Genomic DNA, 18,899 nt, shown 5'->3' on the forward strand with positions numbered 1-18,899 from the left:
AGGGGTTAGGAATAAGAAAAGACAGAAGGGAAAAGCAACCAGGATGCAAGAATTGTGAGGAGGAGCTCTCACCCGTGATTTAGTTCAGGTGAGCACCTTCTTTAACATCTCCAAACCTCTTTTGACCTAGATGCAATCCTGGCAACCCATCATTAGATTTAATTTAAAATTTAAGTGTGGACATGGTTTCTCCTGTGTTTGGGTGGGGGGGGGGGGGGGGTTGATAATGGAATAGGCCCTGTTGAGTAAGCAATTACTCGACCATGCATCAAGCTACAATTGACATCGGCGTACCGCGTACACTTCTCTCATCGAGTCGTCCACCTACGCTAAAACGGCGTCCAAGCTGCTAACTCCGGCACGCCGGCGACAAGCACCAGTGCAGAAATGCATGTCCAGCCAAAGTGTAACCGTGCAGTCTCCGGCCCAATCGATGATGACTCCTTTCACCCACCCACCAAGAACATGCTTTGCAACCGGCACATGCTGACGGTTGCAGGACCATTCCATTCGCTAGAGGAGAAACGGTCTAAAAAGCTCGGCTCATGGGCGCCACTGCCACCACCCCACGCCACGGAATCCATCCATCCATCCATCTCGTGGAGGCGTCAACCGCACATGGGTCAGATTCGGTTCTCCCCCCTGCCTACTCGTCAGCGTACTCGACTAATGCCGAAACTTTCGTTTCGTTCCGCTCCTGGCTGCTCCGTCGCCGCAGCGCACGCGCACGCGCACGTACCATCACGCCAAAGCGGCCCTCGTGCCCGTGCCCGTGCGCGGCGCGGTCGGCACCCGCCGATCCGCGGCCTCGCGAACCCGCCCGGCCGCTCGCGATGATGGCGGACGGACGCCGCGGAAAAGGTCCCGGCCGGCGACGCGAGATGATGATCCCCGCTTTGAAAAAACCCTGCGCGAGCGTGCGAGCGCACGCGGGACCCCCCAGCCGGGCGGGCGGACGGACAGGGACAGCGACGCCGGCCACGGCACGCGCCCCACCCACCCCCACCAGCCCGCCCGCGGCCGCAGACTGCAACCCGGCAGCCCACGCTCGCCGCCCCTCCGCCCGTCCCCGTTCGGGTTCCGCCTCCGTCCGATTAAAACAACGCGGCCTGCCCATCAAAAGAGATCTCAGGTGGCGCCGCGCCATTGGCCGCCCCCCTCACGCGCGCTGCCGCCACAAGGCGCCAAGCCGAGCGCAGCCGCTGCGACGAAACAGCCTTGACTTTTCGGGCTGTCACGCCCCCGGGCTGCGCTCCCGGCCGCGGACTTTCTGCGACCCCTCTCGCGACCTTTCCTGGGGGCCCCTTATCGAGCCGGTTTCTTAAACCGTTTCGTTACTTGCGTTAACAGTAGCCTGATGGCTACGTATGCGGCCGGTGCAGGAAGAACGGGCGCCTTTGAATACTGTACGGCTCTACCACTCTACCACGGAGCACATGCCGCAGTCCTACACTGACGCTACGGCCCCGGCCAAACAAGGCAAAAAAAAAGCAAGCTTAGTTAGGTAAAGGGATAGAAAAAGGCAAAGCCAGCTCAAAAAATCTACTACCACCCTAATCCCCTTCGGTGTTCGTGTTATATCCTCGAGCCCCCCATCCTGCCGCTCCGCTCCGCTCCCTCGCTCGCTCTCCTCCGCTTGATTCCAGTGGCTCTGCTTCGCTCGTCGTCGTCTCTCGGGAGCAGCACGGGCGGGCGCTTCGGACAGGGTAAGCGGCATCAGCGAATCTGCTCCAATTCCCCCCTCTCTCCTGCTATGAGATCTTGCCTTTTGCTTCCTCGGCTTTGCTGGGATTTGAGCTCTCTCGCGCGCTTTCCCGTTCCCTTTATTGGGATGGAAACCTACGCATCGTGAACTCCTTTCTTTAGTGCTGGTAGACAAGCTTTGGCCGGAGCTCCGGTCGGTTCTTGGGGGTATTTCAGCTCCTGTTGCGTGGCTGAGTGAAAATCGAGTAGGAGGGATCAGCCCCGTCCATCACCAGTCTGTTCAAGAAGCTTGTGGAGCTGTTGTCCAGTTCTGGCTTGTTTGGCTCGGCGCACTCGAGTAAGCCTCTGCCGACAGTTTCGCTTCACCTACTCCTCGGATTTTGACTATGCAGCTGCCCCTCCCACCACCGGCCGCTGAATTGAAGAATTCCGTAGAAGAAGATGTCGTGATATTATCATATGGGTTTTCGTCTGATTTGTTGCTTCCTCTTGGTTTTGGTCGCAGGGTCGGAGACTTGGGAGGAGTAGAGTGTGGTCTCGCCATGGAGCAGCGCAAGGGAGATGCGGTTGCTGCGCCGGCGGCCGCGGCCAACGGGACCGGGGAGCTGATCGGGTACGTCGACGTGCACGTGCGGAGCGCGCGGGACATCCAGAACATCTGCATCTACCACAAGCAGGACGTGTACGCCAAGGTCTCACTGCCGGGGGACGGTGCGCCGGTGGCGTCCACGCAGGTGGTCAACGGCGGCGGGCGAAACCCGGTGTTCGACCAGTCGCTGCGCCTTGGCGTGCGCGCGGGGGACGTCGACGCCGCGCTCCGCTGCGAGGTCTGGATGCTCAGCCGGGTCAAGAACTATCTGCAGGACCAGCTGCTTGGGTTCGCGCTCGTGCCGCTCCCGGAGGTCGTCGCCGCCGACGGCGGCACGCTCGCCCGGGAGTTCCCCCTCACCACCAGCGACCTCTTCCAGACGCCCTCGGGCTTCCTGCAGCTCGAGCTCTCCTATATCGGTGTCGTGCCGGAGGTCGTGCCCATCTCGCCGACGCCCAAGCCGGCGCTGGCCGACCCGGAGGAGGAGCCGGAGAATAACGCCGGCGGCGGCGCAGGGAACGGGAAGGAGTACGAGAAGATCGAGTTCCCCGACCTGAATCTCGTCGAGGAAAACCAGATCATGGTGTCCGAGTACACCGGGCTGCCGTGCGCGGCCGTGGAGGCGCAGAGCTCCGAGAGCCTGCTGACCTCGGAGCACGAGGACGGCGCCACGACCATGAGCCACGAAGCCGGCGTGCGCCTGGTGGAGAGCTTCTCGACGGACCACAGCACCGCTGACTCGGTGGGCGCCTTCCGGAGCGACACGCCGGTCAGCAGCGTGTCCACCACGGAGTCCCCCGGCGCCGCGGCGGTGCCGGCCACTCCTCAGTCAAACTCCAGCTCGGAACCGTCCGGGAACGCCCACTCGTCGGCCGAGCACAAGGAGAAGGCGGCGCCCGAGGCCGCCGACGCGGAGGTCGACTCGTCCCGCACCGTCCAGGAGAGCCCCGCGGCGAACTCGCCCGGCGCCGCGTCGGAGGCCGCGGTGGACAAGCCGGTGATCAGCGTCAACATCGAGCAGGAGGTGAAGGTCGACGGGAACCAGATCATGGATATGTACATGAAGAGCATGCAGCAGTTCACGGACTCGCTGGCCAAGATGAAGCTCCCCGCCTTGGATTTGGACAACGGCAGCAGCGAGAAGAGCAGCCCCGCTGCCGCCGCCTCCGAGGCAGACTCCAGTGGCGCCGACTCGAGCGCGGCGAAGAAGCCGGCTGCCGGCGGGCAGCAGGAGAAGCCGTCTCCCAAGGTGTTCTACGGCAGCCGGGCCTTCTTCTGATCTCTACCGGAGGATCGCCAGAAGCACTAGCCACACCCAACAACGAAGCAAAGAGATGGCATTTGCAGTCGTCTCAGCTGAAAATCTTACTAGCGCAGAGGAATAACACACCACCTTCTCATGCTCTTGTTCTAGGTTTGTCAGATCGGGAATTTGTTGCTCTGCCTTAATGTATCAGTACTTGATGAAAAATGGTTTGGTTTCTATGTTTTAGCACTGTGGTTTAGCTCCTGATGCTGTTTTGCGAACTAACCATAACCGATTCCCTCAATTTTCGTCGGCGATCATTACCGTATTACCAACCATCCGTACGGCACCGGTCGTTTGGTTGCACAGAGGTGCCAGTCTGCAATATGACTGTAAAGACTGGCGGTGGTTGAATTGCTGTGCAGTGTGAAGCCTCAGTCCTACACTACCCACTGGAACAACGAACAAGTACACGTGGTCTGTCAGCGATCGTGTGTTAAGACTTGAGATTCCTGGTTGCAGTTGATTGTTGGCTGTCAATTGGCCTGATCCATTGATCATACTTTTCTAGCTTGACCTATGGATTGGAGGGCGAGAGTGAACCCAACGCCTAATCCGAACTCGATCCTCGTGTTGTTACCATCATTACGATCATCGCAAAGTAGCCTTAGCGAGGACTACCGCAAGTACATGGACCTTTGTCACACGCATGAATTTTAAGTCGGAGCTGGCGCTAGCGTCGGACGGTTGAGCAATGAGAAAAAAATCCTACAGCAACATACATCTCATGTTGCATGCAACATCTAACCTGCTGAAATATTTCTTACGAACAAATCTGCACACAATGTAGCTTATATCGAGGAACTTCAAAAAAATAGAAAGAGATGATACATCTTAAATCAAAATCTGCAACATTAAAAACATCATACAGAAATATTTCAATTCTACTAGTACAACATCACAGATAGTACATTAGAAATCATCTATTGCAATATCCCAATCTGTTTTAGAAACACGAAACAACATCTATTGCATCACCAAAAATCACCATTTGCAACATCCAATAAATCACTGAACAACTCCAATATAAATAAAAATTAAAAAACATTGCAACATCTTGAATCAAAATCATGAAACATCAAAGAACAACTGCTACAACATCTTAAATTATAAGGTATACCAACAGATCGAAAGGACCAATTGAAATAAAAACATCTATTGAAACATCTCAGAAGACCTATTGTAACAAATAAGAAGAGCTCTCGCAACCCTAATTCTGCAACCGAATCAACATGAGCAGAACATGCTTATTAGCTGCAGCCGCGCCATGCTGCTAGAGCTGAAAGGAGGACATGGTGGTGGTCCTCATCGTGGACCTCGGTGACGAGCTGTTGAGCTGCAGCCCTTCACAACGCACCCTTGCTCTCCTTGCGGTACCATCACCTTCGAGTCCAGTCCTCAAACGCATCATAGCTGCTCGGCTCACCTCCCATGTCCCTTCTTTGCCATAAGGAGGATGGGGGCTGTCTCACCAGTCGTCGTGGCCATCTTGCCGCCCATGGAGCTCCGGGCATGGTCTTGCATCTGATTTGAGTGAGCGGCGGAGAGGCCGATGTGTATCTCGGCATAGCTGTAGAGGTAGCATAGGAGAGAAGCATGGAGATGGCAGTATAGGAGAGAAACTGGGAGATAAGGATGAAACAGGTGCGGGAGGCAAAGGATAATGATATGCACAGTCATCTCTTCGGTGGAAGTGAAATGGGTGGATGGAAATAAATGACCGGAAGGGTGGGCCTACACGCGCTTGATTTTTTTATGTTGCGTCCGGACGACCGTGACTTAGCATTACTGATTTTAAGTACATCGACATACAGATCGCAGTGGAAATGTACAAACTATAAACACACTGCTGGGATGTCACAAGGTTCTCATGCTGTCTCTTTCCTTTTTAATCCATACCCATATTTTTTTTCCTTGATCCCTTGACCCTGAGGGGACTTCATCTCGAATGCAAAATGAACTGTAACCCATGTAAGATTCTTGTTTTTTCAAACTTATCTTGAAACTTGATGATGTATTACCATATCATGATCGCTCCACTAACAATTAACAAGACTACAAAGGTCAATTTCTTAGAACTTCGCAAACACCGTGATGCCTTCTTTTCACCTAACCCCAACTAACAGTAAACTCGATCGCAAGTAAGAGAAAAAACTGCCCAGAAAATTGGATCCAAGAATCATTGTACCGTGTCCTTTTTTGTTTCTAGTATCGTCATAAGGCACACTCTTTTCCGGTACTACTATGTGACTTCGGTTCTCATAGTCCACGATCATACGTGCAAAATCAATGCAATCTGCCGCCCCATAGCCCCACACCCTGGACCGCGCATACACTAGTCATGAAGCTAGGCACCTTTCTAGCTCGACCGCTTCGTCATTGTCTTTTGATCAAGACTTAACAAATGACATGAATTAAAGCAACACCTTAACAGTGAGAGCTACATGTTTGTCGACGCAAAGGACCATAGGTCTGAGTCCTTTTGTACTCAAAACTATCAAAGGGAAGCCTAAAACTCCCACTATAGTTTTATTTAATTTGTATTGAAATTTGTTCAAGTTTGTGTTGTTTGATCTTGGTATCCAAGTGATTTCCCCCCTTTTGCCAATAGATGTTGCAAACTCAACGGGCACTTGGGTATCTACTGACTGCGAGCCACAGGATAGACCGCGCTGGATATCCTCTTGCATCTCGTGTGTTGCTCCTAGGTGTACGAGTATGACTGTAGCAGGACACTTGGGCCGATCAAATTCCGTGTCGGTTAATGCTCGGAAAACCCGTGCTGGGCAAGTGCAAGGACGAAAAGCCCAAAAGGCATCCTAAGAATCCCAAACAGTGAAAGTTAAAAGCACATTTCCATGAGTTCTCCCTCGGTCTATCCCTCTCTCCCTGCTTTGTGATTTCCACGAGTTCTTTTCCCTGACTGCTAAATCACTGAGTCAAATACGATTTGACACGAACAAATCCCTGATGAATGGACAAATCACATCCGGGGGTCACGTGGCAGACTCGCAGGCCGTGGATATCCTCGATCCGTCCCCAGCATGGATCGTCGTCGTCACTGAATCCAAAGCGGATCACAAAGTAGTTGTGCGCAGAAAAAAGCGGTAGAAGGAAAAAAGGCCGAGCACAGCACAGCAGGGAGACGCTGACAGCCAGAGGAGGAGGAAGCGTCGCGAAACGCGACCGGCCTCGTCCTTACCACCGGTCGATAGGGATCTCGGCCTCGTGCCCCACCACCGCCCTGCCCATCACCGGATCAGCCCCCGCCCCACCGCAGCGCAGCGCCGCGCGCGCATCACGGGCACGAGCTCACGAGCCCTCGCTTCCGCTTCCTGCGCTCGCGGCGCTCCGATCGGCACCCCGCGCAGAGGAGAGCAGGGGCCTCCGGGGCCCTCCCCCGCGGCGACCTCGTGGCGCTCCTGCGGGGCTGCTTCTCGTTCGGGTCGGGCGGGCGGAGGCGGCCCAAGGCCTCGCCCTTGCCCTCCCCGCCGCGCCTGACCGCCTCGGCGGCCGCGGCCGCCGCGGCAGCGGACGACGGGGCCAAGATGAAGGGCCTCTTCAAGTCCAAGCCACGGACGCCCGTTGACGTCGTGCGGCAGACGCGCGAGAACCTCGTCCACCTCGACCTCAACTCCGGCTCCCGGGGAGGCGACGCCAAGCGCGAGGAGAAGGTGAGATCGAATCTCAGCCTCTGTTTAGAGCCCTCGTGGCTTCGATTCCCCATATCTGCCCGCGGGTTCTGCCCTGATTCCGCGTGAGCGTGCGAGCTGTTTGCTTAGTCTGTGATCCGTAATATCCTTGCATTCGGTTAATTTCGTAACAGTTGGAAATGGTGCTGGCAAGCCAGAGTAGTGATATGAGTCTAGGCTATTTGCCTTTGCTTGCAATTCCTTAGTACCTAGTATTAGTGCCTTAGGTTACTTGATGTTATTCATGATTAAATTGTCACACATAGGAAGGGGATAGCTCATGGAACTACTGGAGATAGGTTTTTGGTGTATCAGCATAGTACTTAATTATGATATTAGTTGGTGCAAATATGAGCATTTTGTAGGTTAATCTAGCTGGCAACTTGTAATCACAACTCACTGTAAAGTTAGTGATTTACTACAAGTTATGAGTGTTTGTAAGCAAAAGTATGACTATGTAACACTTGTATATCTTGACCTAAGTACGGACAACTTATTTTTATTTTCTCCATCAAATACAACTTGTGGAAATGCTTTTGCCGCGCTTTTGGAAAAAGATATCTCGACTTAAGTTATGCTGAAGTCGTCACCAGCAGACCATCACCCTGCATATGCACGGGCAACTTCATGCTCAGAATTATATGCTATATGAACCTTTGTATATTTATCAAGGCCTATGGTTGTCTATAGAAGAAGAAAACAGTATTACAGATGTGCAATGTTTGTCCATTACAATGAGCTGTACCTAAGACAGTTTATGCAGATGGCAGAGCTAAGCAAAAATATCAGGGAATTGAAGTCTATTCTATACGGCAATGGTGAATCAGAGCCTGTAACCGAAGCGTGTGTCCAACTGACCCAAGAGTTCTTCAGGGAGAACACTTTGCGGCTATTAATTATACATCTTCCAAAACTAAATCTGGAGGTATATAACTTGGATACTGTTTTTGTATGTGGATTGACAGCACTACTTAAATACTGTATTTGTACGTAGATTGGCAGCACTGCTGGAATAACTTTTACTATGTATTTAGACCTCTCTTGTTGCTGTGTTTACATAAAAACTTTGTAAATACTTATGGATGTATCTTTACTTTTGATTGTTGCAGACTAGGAAAGATGCTACTCAAGTTGTTGCAAACTTGCAAAGACAGCAAGTATCCTCAAAGATAGTTGCGTCTGAGTACCTAGAGTCAAATAAGGATCTCTTGGACATCTTAATTTCAGGGTAAGGCTAATGTACGATTAAAAATAACTACTGATGATCACTTGTCTCTTTCCTTTTACCAAACATATCATTGGAAGATTTTCTTATGTTGTTTATTTAGCTCTCTTTGGTCTTCGAGATTGTCGATGGTACCCACATAATCTCTGGTCCATGTGTTCCATATCTCTCCACCTGACTGTTTTATTACGTACTTGTTTGAATGATATAGTACTAAATGTCTAATTGAGGTTGCTAAAACATAGTTTCTAATGTTCATAGCCTGCTTTTTTTTGGACTGATATGGGTGGTCTCACTCCCACTGACACTTTTCCACTCAAACACTATCCTGTTATCATCATTTGATGGATTAGACCACTGAGTATGTCCATGTATGTTTCTTTACACATGAATTTGACAATACGCATGCAGAGGGGGAAATAACTTTACATCAACATAGCACAAAAGATGTGATTAGTTTTGTAATATCTCATTTGATATTTATAGGATAGCTTCCATTAGCTTGATCTGGAATTAGCTGTGTAATGTTTATTATATGGGATAAGCTTCGTTTATTTTGCTCATTATTTTCACTCTCTCTATATTTATTCACCTTACAGGTATGAGAATATGGACATTGCTTTACATTATGGTGCTATGTTGAGGGAATGTATTCGCCACCAAAGCATTGCAAGGTGAAACAACTGAATTTAGATGCTGATACATACTTTAATACTACAAAGCCTATACTTCATCACAATTAGTTGATGAATCAATCATCACATCATTTGTATCACAATAAAGACAGTCATACCCATGAAGTGCTCATGCAAAAACCACTAATGGAAATCCTCCGACTCAGAGTCACAAGAAGTCAAATGTACCATTTCTTAGGGTCTTTGAGCACTAGAGCACATTAAAATTCGTAAATGAAACATTGAAAATTTACGTAGCATAATGCCTGCTTGGTGAACTTTTTTTTGAGTTGTCCTTTGATATAGCAAATCCAAGTTTTGTTCTTTTTCCTAATTTGATACAAGTCTGATTGCAACCCTTTCAACAAAGGGTGTGTGCATATTGACAGTGTGGTTCTTTATCATACGGATGTTTTTTTGTATATATTTAGAATCACTATGGATGATTTGGAAAAGTTTAGCGATGTGATTTTGGTGAGCTCTGTTTCTACCCAGAATACTATAGGATATCAAAATAAAATGATACCTTCAATGATGATTTAGGCCAAGCTACATCCATTAAGTACTCAAAATTTGTTGAAATTGGAAGCTCCTTTGGAATTGGTACTAATTTGTTATATAGTATTTGTTCATCCATAGGTATGTTTTAGAATCTGAACACATGAAGAAGTTCTTCGACTATATACAGCTTCCAAATTTTGACATAGCTTCTGATGCTTCTGCAACCTTTAAGGTGAGTCCCTCACTTTTGTACCTTTACTAATACTTTTCATATATTATAATCTAGTCTTATCATATTATGCTACTGTAATGTGTAACCAGGAACTATTGACAAGGCATAAAGCAACCGTGGCTGAATTTCTCACCAACAATTATGATTGGGTTAGTATTTTTACCTTGGGAACATTATTGCCAAATCTTTTCATATACAGATGATTTTGTACCCTTCCTTGCACTGCATATGTTCAATCTATTTATGTTCTTCTTAGTCAAGGTCAAGTGAGTCATTCAATCTCTACCTGATTTTGATGTTCCCTAGTTAGGGCTAACCTGATTGGATTGGTTAGATCGATATTTGCTGGCAAGCTGAATTCAGCGTATTGCCCTCTTAAAGGCTTAAATCTTAGTTGTGAATCACTTGGAAGTTTTATATTGATGAATCTTAGATGAAACACCAGAAATTTATTTGGATGATCCTTTGAATAATTGGTTAATTGAATCCCTAGTTTGGCTGGCATAATAGCCTATTCTGATCTACTTGATATGTCTTAATTAGTATCATGTTTTTTTTTGTATGAAATTTTACTTTTTAATCTTAACCCTCTTGCATTTCCATTCCATAGTTCTTTGAAGAATTCAACTCTAGGTTGCTATCATCAACCAACTACATAACGAAAAGGCAAGCTATCAAGGTACTATCTATCTTTTATGTCTGGTTTTATCTGTGCTTTATTTTTTATGGACTGCTAACTGCTGAGTGCAAATCTCAGCAAAGTCTGCTTCAAAAAGCGGTTCCTAGGAACTAGGTGGAACAGCACCGCCTTGCCTAGCAGTTACCTGTTTTTCCATATGGAGAGGTTTAGTGCTTGATCTGTGTATAAAAGTGGAACAAATTGATGATGGGAAAAAACTGTGGTCATGGAACAAAGGAATACATGATAATCTGATATTTCTCTAGCCACCTATAAAAGGTACAACCGCCTAGTCATGGCTAAGGCGCTAGGCGGAGCCTGACTGCCTGCCTAGCATCTAGCACCTTTTGGAACATCATATGTTGTGGTGTTCCTAAATATGAAAATTAGTCTGCGTATCTCGTCCACTCACTGTGCTTTTACAATTTGTCAGTAAAACTTTTTATCAAACAACCCTAGGTTGTGTAATTTGAAGTTTGAATGATCAAGTAGCTTGCTGCTGAACTTTACTTAGGCTTCTCAGTTATGGTTGAAGAGATCTTATAACTTTTTTAATTGATCAAGGTTCTCACTTTAATATGCTTTTCCTTTCAGTTGCTGGGAGATATGCTGCTAGATAGATCAAATGTTGCAGTCATGATGCGCTATGTTAGTTCCAAAGACAATCTTATGATCCTGATGAACCTCCTAAGGGTCAGTATAATTCATTTCATTTGTAGCAACTTGAGCTTACAATTTTCTCGTTATCTGTGCTTGAAGTACCCTTCAAGTGACTCCTTTTACTATTGCTATCTTCAACTTTTTAGTGCTTTATTTTCTCAGGATTCAAGTAAAAATATTCAAATTGAGGCGTTTCACGTGTTCAAGGTAAGAATAACAGCCATGACATTTGTTTTTTTTTAATCCACAGAAGTTTTTCTTACACACATTTGATGATTGTACATCATGCATCACAGCTGTTTGCTGCAAATAAAAACAAACCGGCAGAGGTTGTAAACATACTGGTCACCAATAGAAGCAAGCTTCTTCGCTTTTTCGCTGGATTCAAGATTGACAAAGGTACTATACCTGCTCTAACTTTCGTTCGTGTACTTGCTTGCTAATGTACTCACAAGACCTTGGATGCAGTTCAGTCATATTTCAGCGCATGAGCTGTTCCTAATGTCATTGAATTTAGTCACTGTAGTCGTTTACTCGATGGATCTAATAATCTGCCAGTATAACAGTTTGGCATTGACTAACACTGTTATTATATTAATATGTTATAAACCAGAGGATGAGCAGTTTGAAGCAGACAAGGAGCAGGTCATTAAAGAAATATCGGCACTTTGAGTATGTCTCAGGATGTAATTAGTCCTTGTGATGGTTTTTCTTTTGTTAAGAAAGTGCATGTGTAATAATACATTTCTGTGTGGTATTCTGTCGGACTTAGCGGAACAATATGACCAAATTGGAGTTGGATTCTGCCATGAAAATGTGATAATTTCTATAGAGCGTGTGGTTCTTCTTGCCCTTTTTTTATGGGTGTATTTCGATGACATACAAAATATGATAATATTAAAGAGTTCAGAAGAACAAAAATATCAAATGAAGGCATCATATCTTATCTGGACCAAACAAAATTATTGGGGTTTTAGTATGAGGAATGAGGTGGTTCATCTGCTTATAGTTCCATAAATTCTTGAGGAATGGAATGAATTGATCATATATAACCCCATTTCTTATGTGCACACAATTAGTATGGAGCCGACTAGACGGATTACACGAGTTTGACGGTTCACAATTATTCCGGAGTGCCGGAGTTGAAAAAAAGGAGTGTTTAACCATAATAGAGGTGGTGTCTCTCTAGGTAGGTGAAACATGCTGGATGTGAGGCGTGCATATGCATGGAGATCACTAGGTGGTGCCGTGGTGCATGCATAAAGTGTAGTAGCATCGGCAGGTAGTGAACGCACGGAGTGTGGACCGTGGAGTAGTGCTGGCAGTTTGTAATAACGTCTAGCTACATTACTCTCAACGAATGTTTTAAAGTCCAAGCTGTGAAAGAGTATAGAGAGCCAGGGCCAATATAAGTAGTTCCAGACTCTTCTGTTTACCTAGCTTCTCCATAACCAAGAGCGAGTTGTCCGTCTCCTATAGGCAAGTTTTCTTTCCCCCTTCCATTAGGTTAGCCATTTAGATATTGGAGCAAAACAAAATACCAGCCTTAGGCCAGATGCTTGTGTTGGGAGTATCGACGACATTTTGCAGCCTCTTCCCTTTTCAGCCTCTGGGGGCATACCACGAGCGAAATAGCACCACCGTGACCCCAACTGCCAAGTGGTGCGATGGCTTCAGGGCTATCCTGAACTCGTCAGCAATTGTTTCCATCAACATGCGTAGCGCCCACCCATTCATTTGTTCCGCGACGCCCTCTTCCCCTCGATTGCGCCGTGGTACCACCGGTGAGTACCTACACCGTACCATGTGTGCTGGTGAGCCTCTTCTAACCATTTACTTTTATTTTCATTTAACAGTGCGGTGTTCTCATGGTTTCTTTGTTTGCTTCATTTTTTTTTTCAGTTTTCAGTGGAGCAAGTTCCTCCTTGAGCTTCGGACTCCGTACTGCCGCCAAGAGCAGCGTCGTAGGGTTGACTTGTGCAATAGCAGAAGAAGCAGACCAAAGAGGATGCAATGGCATTGGCAGGGCGAGCGCGAACCAAAAGCTAGGGATGTAAATCTTACATGATAGTTTGTTGCACGTCCTGATCGTACGCGCTGTGATATTCCAATATCTAAACTGGGAACTGGGAGAGAAGAAAGAAGAGAACTAGCTAGTCCAGAGGAGGACTCGCTCATGGCGGTCAGGACACAATCATGGAGCAGATGAACACGAGAGGGTGCAACTGTTTATATAGCAGCGCTTTCGTATCATTCCTCTCGGCTAAATTTAAAAAATCACTAGCTGAAAGTCATGCAGATCGTCATGTATAAACTACCAGCACTCTCCATGCAAAGCCTCCACGTATCTAACATGTTCCAGCTGCCTGGAAACAAACTCTTAAGTCTTGACAAACTAATAGGCATATATATTGACCACTTCTAGTGCAACCACTCCATTATAATTTAGATTTAACCTTCCATAAGCGTCCTGCCACGTAGCTGCATTATCCCTGGCCTAATGGATTGTCTGTGCTGTGATAAAATACTTCCTCCGCCCTCAGTTGCACTTCCTCTGTTCCAAATTATAGGTCGTTTTGACTTTTTTAGTTCATAGATATTATTGTGCACCTAGACATACAATATATCTAGATGCATAATAATATCTATGAACTAAAAAAGCTAAAATGATCTACAATTTGGAATTGATGGAGTAGGTCGTTTTGGCATTTCTAGATTCATAACTTTTACTATGCATCTAGACATAGTATATATCTAGGTGCGTAGCAAAACTATGAACTTTGAAATACCAAAACAACCTTTTGAAATTGAGGGAGTAGCAAGATAGCTGATGCGTTATGTTCTCTGAGTCAGATACGAAACAAACGGCCTGCTTCGGTTCAATTCAACCAGACTGAGCGGGCAACAGGTCATCAGTCTGTTAGCTTTGTGGTAAGCTGGTAATACATGAATTGCCAGCGTACTCCTATGTAAAAGCTAGTATAAAAGAAACAGTATTTAACCCAAAAAGAGAATTGGCCTTGCTCAGGCCTGGAGGCTGTAGGCCTGCAACAACTTGTAATTGCAGTCCTGGAGTTTGATCTGGGCTTGTTTAGTTTGGTGCATCCCAGTCCCAGCTGAGATTTGTGAATTGTGAAGGATTGATTAACTTGTTGATAGATTTCCTTGGTTTCTTCTTACCAAACTGCCGTCCATTTTTTTTTTCCCGAACAATACCGGGGGAAGATCCCCACCTACATTTTCATTGATCGAAGTAGCACTTGTACAGTAAAAACCCCGGCATACTTGTACATTTTCGAACTGCCGTCCATATTCAACTCGACGCCCTGGATCCATGTACGCCGTCCACCGCCATGGCCTTTGCGGCCTTGAGGAGAAGGACGCCATGCTCCCAGCTCCCGAGCTCGGTGCCCTGCACGACGTCCCCCGCCTCCGTGCTAGACATGCCGGACAGCCTCGCGCGGAGCCATCTCAGATCGTCAGAGACGGTTTCGGAAGGCAGCAGGGCTCATCGCCGGCTCCAGCGCCGCATACGGGTGTTCACGGATGGTGGCAGGTCTGGATCGGCAGCAGTCACTGGTGGAAGCACGGCCTCGCCGGCCTCCATATCGCCGGACTGAAGATTAATCCCTATTTACCATCTGAATCAGGGGGCTTTCTTAAAAATATCGGATCTATATTTTACATATAACCCCCTAATTTGGATCGCGATTATTAATCGCGATACAAATAAGGGGGCTTTCTGAAAATATCACATCCAATATTTTACACATACCCCCTAACTTGGATCGCAGTCAATAATCGCGATCCAATATTTCACATATATCCCCCTACATTCCTCGAAATTTCATAAATGAAGCCCTCCGTTTAGATGGGCTGCTCATCATTCTCTCGTCCCCCGACGATTCGCCGGCGCCGGCGGCCGCCGCACCGTTGCTCCAGGTGCAGGCACATGGCCCAGCCTCCCACGACCTGCAAATCCCAGTGAAAGATATCTACTCTTCAACTCCGAAGCAGATTCACTTGCTTCTGCGGCAAGGACCGGAAGCATGCGATTCGCCGCCTCACATGTACGCGCCGCCGCCGATCTCCCGCCATCGTTTGCTAAATGGGGGCGCGAGGGAAGATATGGCTGGGGCCTCCGACTGTGCCGTTCCGGCGTCGACGTTGCGGGCAGCGGGCTCCTTCAATTGGGGCCAGCGTTTGTAAGCGCTGTTTAGTTCCTCAAAATCTCAAGTTTGGTACTATGCAAAAAGAAGATTCCCCATCATATTAAACTTACGGTACATGCATGGAGTACTAAATGTAGGCGAAATCAAAAACTAATTGCACAATTTTGTTGTACTTTGCGAGACGAATCTTTTGAGCCTAATTAGTCAATGTTTGGATAATAATTCACAAATACAAACGAAATGTTACAGTTGTGCATTTATGACAAAATGTCAATTTTGCTACTTTCAAATTGGGGACTAAACAAGGCCTAAGATTGACTTGTGCTCTTGTGTTCCACTTCTATCTGATTATATGCTTCACTGTAGCCATTGTTTGTAGTGTGCCCCCAAATTTTGTGCATGTTTTTCATTTTATATTTTTGTTTCAATACAGCATTGTTCGGTCTTATCAAATGATTTAGTTGTACGATCATTTGCTATTGGATTCACACATGCCACCATTTCAGCAGTGCAGGCTGCAGCCTGATCACTGTCCGACAGCCCAAGCCTTCGTAAGCACTCTGCTATTTGACAAAGATTAAAGATAGGATAGCACCAAACATTGACATTTTGTATTGGACCGTTGGAGGTTTGAATCGTCAGGCAAGAAAAGATGCAGTTCATCAGTCGGTACCATCGACGCTATGCCATTTGATCTGTGTACAAGAGACTAAACTAAGCTTGATGGATCAACACACAGCTTCCTACCTCGGTGGATACAGACTGCGTAACTTCGCCTACAAACTGGCCACCGGAGTGTTTGGCACGAGAGGGGGCATCTTAATGCTCTGGAATGATGACTTCATTAGCTGCTCCAACATAGACATAGACATAGACATAGCCAAGAACCATGTTCTGAATTGAATGTTCAAAATTAAATCTTGTTCAGAACTGGCATATAGCGGTGTAGCTGAGGATTAACCACCATGTATGTTGAATTTATTCCTGCATTTTTTGCAACTATGTGCTGTGATGTTGTTTGTGTCCAATTTGGTCACGGCAAGTTTAGGACATGGTCACAAATGTCTTGTTCGGAGTTTGTGATTGTCTTTCTTTCGAAAATTTTCCTCACTTCTGCACATTGTACTTTCCTGATCTATCGAACTGCATGGTACATTTATCAAATTTTATCCGTGGCTTGGTGTGTTACTGGTTGGATGCAGAATTATATTAGGTCATTTACTTCATTCCTGGGAAGAAGGTAAAGGTTGTGTTTGCCCTAGGTAAGCTTTCTTTTTACTAATAACACTGAAGAAAGAGAGTTTGTATTACCAAATTTTGGGTTGTATTGTCTATGATATGTCCTGCATATAACTTCCAGTTGATCAGGCCGTCGCCTTTTTTCGAGAATGATCAGTAATTCAGTACGTTGCTGAACCACTGTGAGGCAGCCCTGCATACTACATTTGTCCAATTATATAGCAGTAATTATGAAGTGAGTTTGTGGTTTTCTCACACCTGCAATTTTTCCCCCTTTCTGTATATTGTACTTTCTTGGTCTGTCAAACTGCATAGTACAGTACATGTGTCGAATTCTATCCAACCAGTAACACAAGTCATGGATAGAATTCGACAAATGTTTTATGATTTCCTTGTATATGATTTGTCCTGCATAAATTTCCAGTTGATCAATCTGTTGGTGAACCACTTGTGCAGGCAGCCGTGGCCCTGGCAGTGGCAAAGGCAACGTTACATTATTTTCTGAACCAGTTTGGATTTACACCGCCCCCCCCCCCCCTCCCCCCATATACAAAAAGTTTTTAAGGCTGTTTCTCTGCATGTGCAATGTAGGAGTATAAAAGAAAGCAAAGAAATAAATCAGTAAAACATGGCGCTGTAATAAGTGAAAAATGAAAGTGGACGGTCATAAGAGGCTCACCAACACCGCTTGGAGCGGCTTGAAACATACTATTAATAGGGTGGACGCTGCGCGTATCTATTTATAATCTTATATCCTTGTTTGATATGTAGGACAAACAGATAATTACTGACAAGTTCAGGACCTGAACACATCGCGGCATTGGGGCGTTAAGGCCACCACCGTGCTGTTTGTTAAGAAATCTAAGAAGGATCGGAGAACATGTTGAATAGTTCCATATAACACTCCACCGGCGAGGCTAGAAGGGGATGAGATTACGAAATGTAATCAATACTCCCAACACGAGCGTCTAGGCTAAGGGTGGTGCTTTGTTTTGCTCCAATATCTTAATGGTTAGATAAATGGGAGGAGGAAAAAACTAAACTTATCCAGGGTGGACAACTCGCTCATGGTTGTATTTGTATCATACTCTTAGTCATGGAGATGATGAACTCAAGAGTCAAGAGGCCGTAGCTACTTATAGTGGTATACTGGTTCTCTATAAAAAGCTGAACTTTAAAAGGCTGAAAGTAATGCAGAAGTTATGTACAAACTACCAACACCACTCCACTCTCCAAGTCTCATGCGTGCATTGCTCTAATCTCTATGCATGCGCCACCTACCAGAAGTAACGGCTTTAGCCTTTCATGCATACGCATGCGTCCACATCCTGCATGATTTAACCACCTGGAAACAAACTAAACACATACATTTGAACACTTCTAGTGCTAAGTGCAAGATTCAGATATCTGTTTTTTAATTTCAACAAAATCAAATATAACTGAAGGATATAAGCTCAGTAGGGTCACAACTGTCTATTAATTCCAAAATCACCTAAAGTGATGCCCATAGTACTCCCTCCGTTTCAAATCATAGATCGTTTTAACTTTTTAAGATACATAGTTTGTGCTATGTATCTAGATCTAATATATATCTATGCGCGTAGCAAAAACTATACATTTAGAAAAGTTAAAACGACATATATTTAGGACAGAGGAAGTACATAACATCTATATTATACTAAGGAATATATGTTAAGCCCTATCACCCACCAAATCTATAGCTTATTTAAGCTGACAAAATATGTAGAAAAAGACACCAACTTCTACAAATGTTAAATTAGTTTTATTAAATCCATCATAAAATATTTTTATAGTGTATTTATTTGGTATTTATATGTTAATTGTTTCTTCCTGTAGCATTTGATTTGGTTTCTGGTTGGAGGAGGTGACAACGAGGGGAGGGGTTGGATGACTAGGTGGTGCGAAAGCCACCAAGTATGATCATGCATCGGACTATCAGTGGATGGTACCTCTTTTTAGATAAATCATTTCTGGTGTAGTGTTGTCCTCTCTGCCTTTGCTCGAACTAGCTTCCCCCTATTTCATCATCTCCATCAACTCACTTCTCCATCTTCTTGTGCCATTCTCATCTCTTTCCACAAGCCCGCAAACCCAAGCCAACTGAGCTTTATCACGTGCAAGGGGTTGTCCGACAGATAGTGTCTTCGAGCTCTTGCCGTATGCGGAGAGTTCTGTGATGATTCTGGAAACGCTTATGGCGATCTA

At 46.1% G+C, this 18,899-nt stretch overlaps 2 protein-coding genes across 4 annotated transcripts; both read left to right on the forward strand.

The window, feature by feature from the left end:
• Positions 1-1,484: 1,484 nt before the first annotated feature.
• Positions 1,485-3,801, forward strand: LOC101770625 (cell wall protein IFF6). Of its 2 annotated transcripts, none has more exons than XM_004958093.3 (2): positions 1,485-1,706; positions 2,210-3,801. In XM_004958093.3, the coding sequence occupies exon 2, from the start codon at positions 2,247-2,249 to the stop codon at positions 3,570-3,572; it is 1,326 nt and encodes a 441-aa protein (XP_004958150.1). In that variant the 5' UTR covers positions 1,485-1,706; positions 2,210-2,246; the 3' UTR covers positions 3,573-3,801. The 2 variants fall into 2 exon arrangements, with proteins under 2 accessions (XP_004958150.1, XP_004958151.1); XM_004958094.3 differs by lacking the exon at positions 1,485-1,706 and adding an exon at positions 1,713-2,041.
• Positions 3,802-6,730: 2,929 nt separating this feature from the next.
• On the forward strand, positions 6,731-12,122 carry LOC101771294 (putative MO25-like protein At5g47540). Of its 2 annotated transcripts, none has more exons than XM_022824522.1 (11): positions 6,731-7,273; positions 8,046-8,216; positions 8,401-8,519; positions 9,116-9,190; positions 9,830-9,923; positions 10,013-10,072; positions 10,534-10,602; positions 11,197-11,295; positions 11,425-11,469; positions 11,559-11,661; positions 11,876-12,122. In XM_022824522.1, the coding sequence occupies exons 1-11, from the start codon at positions 7,148-7,150 to the stop codon at positions 11,932-11,934; spliced, it is 1,020 nt and encodes a 339-aa protein (XP_022680257.1). In that variant the 5' UTR covers positions 6,731-7,147; the 3' UTR covers positions 11,935-12,122. The 2 variants fall into 2 exon arrangements, with proteins under 2 accessions (XP_022680257.1, XP_004958152.1); XM_004958095.3 differs by having other exon boundaries at positions 6,733-7,273; positions 8,055-8,216.
• Positions 12,123-18,899: the final 6,777 nt, after the last annotated feature.

This window comes from Setaria italica, chromosome II (assembly GCF_000263155.2).
Source record: "Setaria italica strain Yugu1 chromosome II, Setaria_italica_v2.0, whole genome shotgun sequence".
Lineage (NCBI taxonomy): Eukaryota > Viridiplantae > Streptophyta > Magnoliopsida > Poales > Poaceae > Setaria > Setaria italica.

Coding starts and splice junctions, on each gene's coding strand:
- LOC101771294 (XM_022824522.1), top strand. CDS start 7,148: ATGAAGGGCCTCTTCAAGTCCAAGCCACGGACGCCCGTTGACGTCGTG. Junction 9,191..9,829: donor CGCCACCAAAGCATTGCAAG/GTGAAACAACTG, acceptor GTTCATCCATAG/GTATGTTTTAGAATCTGAAC. Junction 11,470..11,558: donor AGGCGTTTCACGTGTTCAAG/GTAAGAATAACA, acceptor CATGCATCACAG/CTGTTTGCTGCAAATAAAAA.
- LOC101770625 (XM_004958093.3), top strand. CDS start 2,247: ATGGAGCAGCGCAAGGGAGATGCGGTTGCTGCGCCGGCGGCCGCGGCC.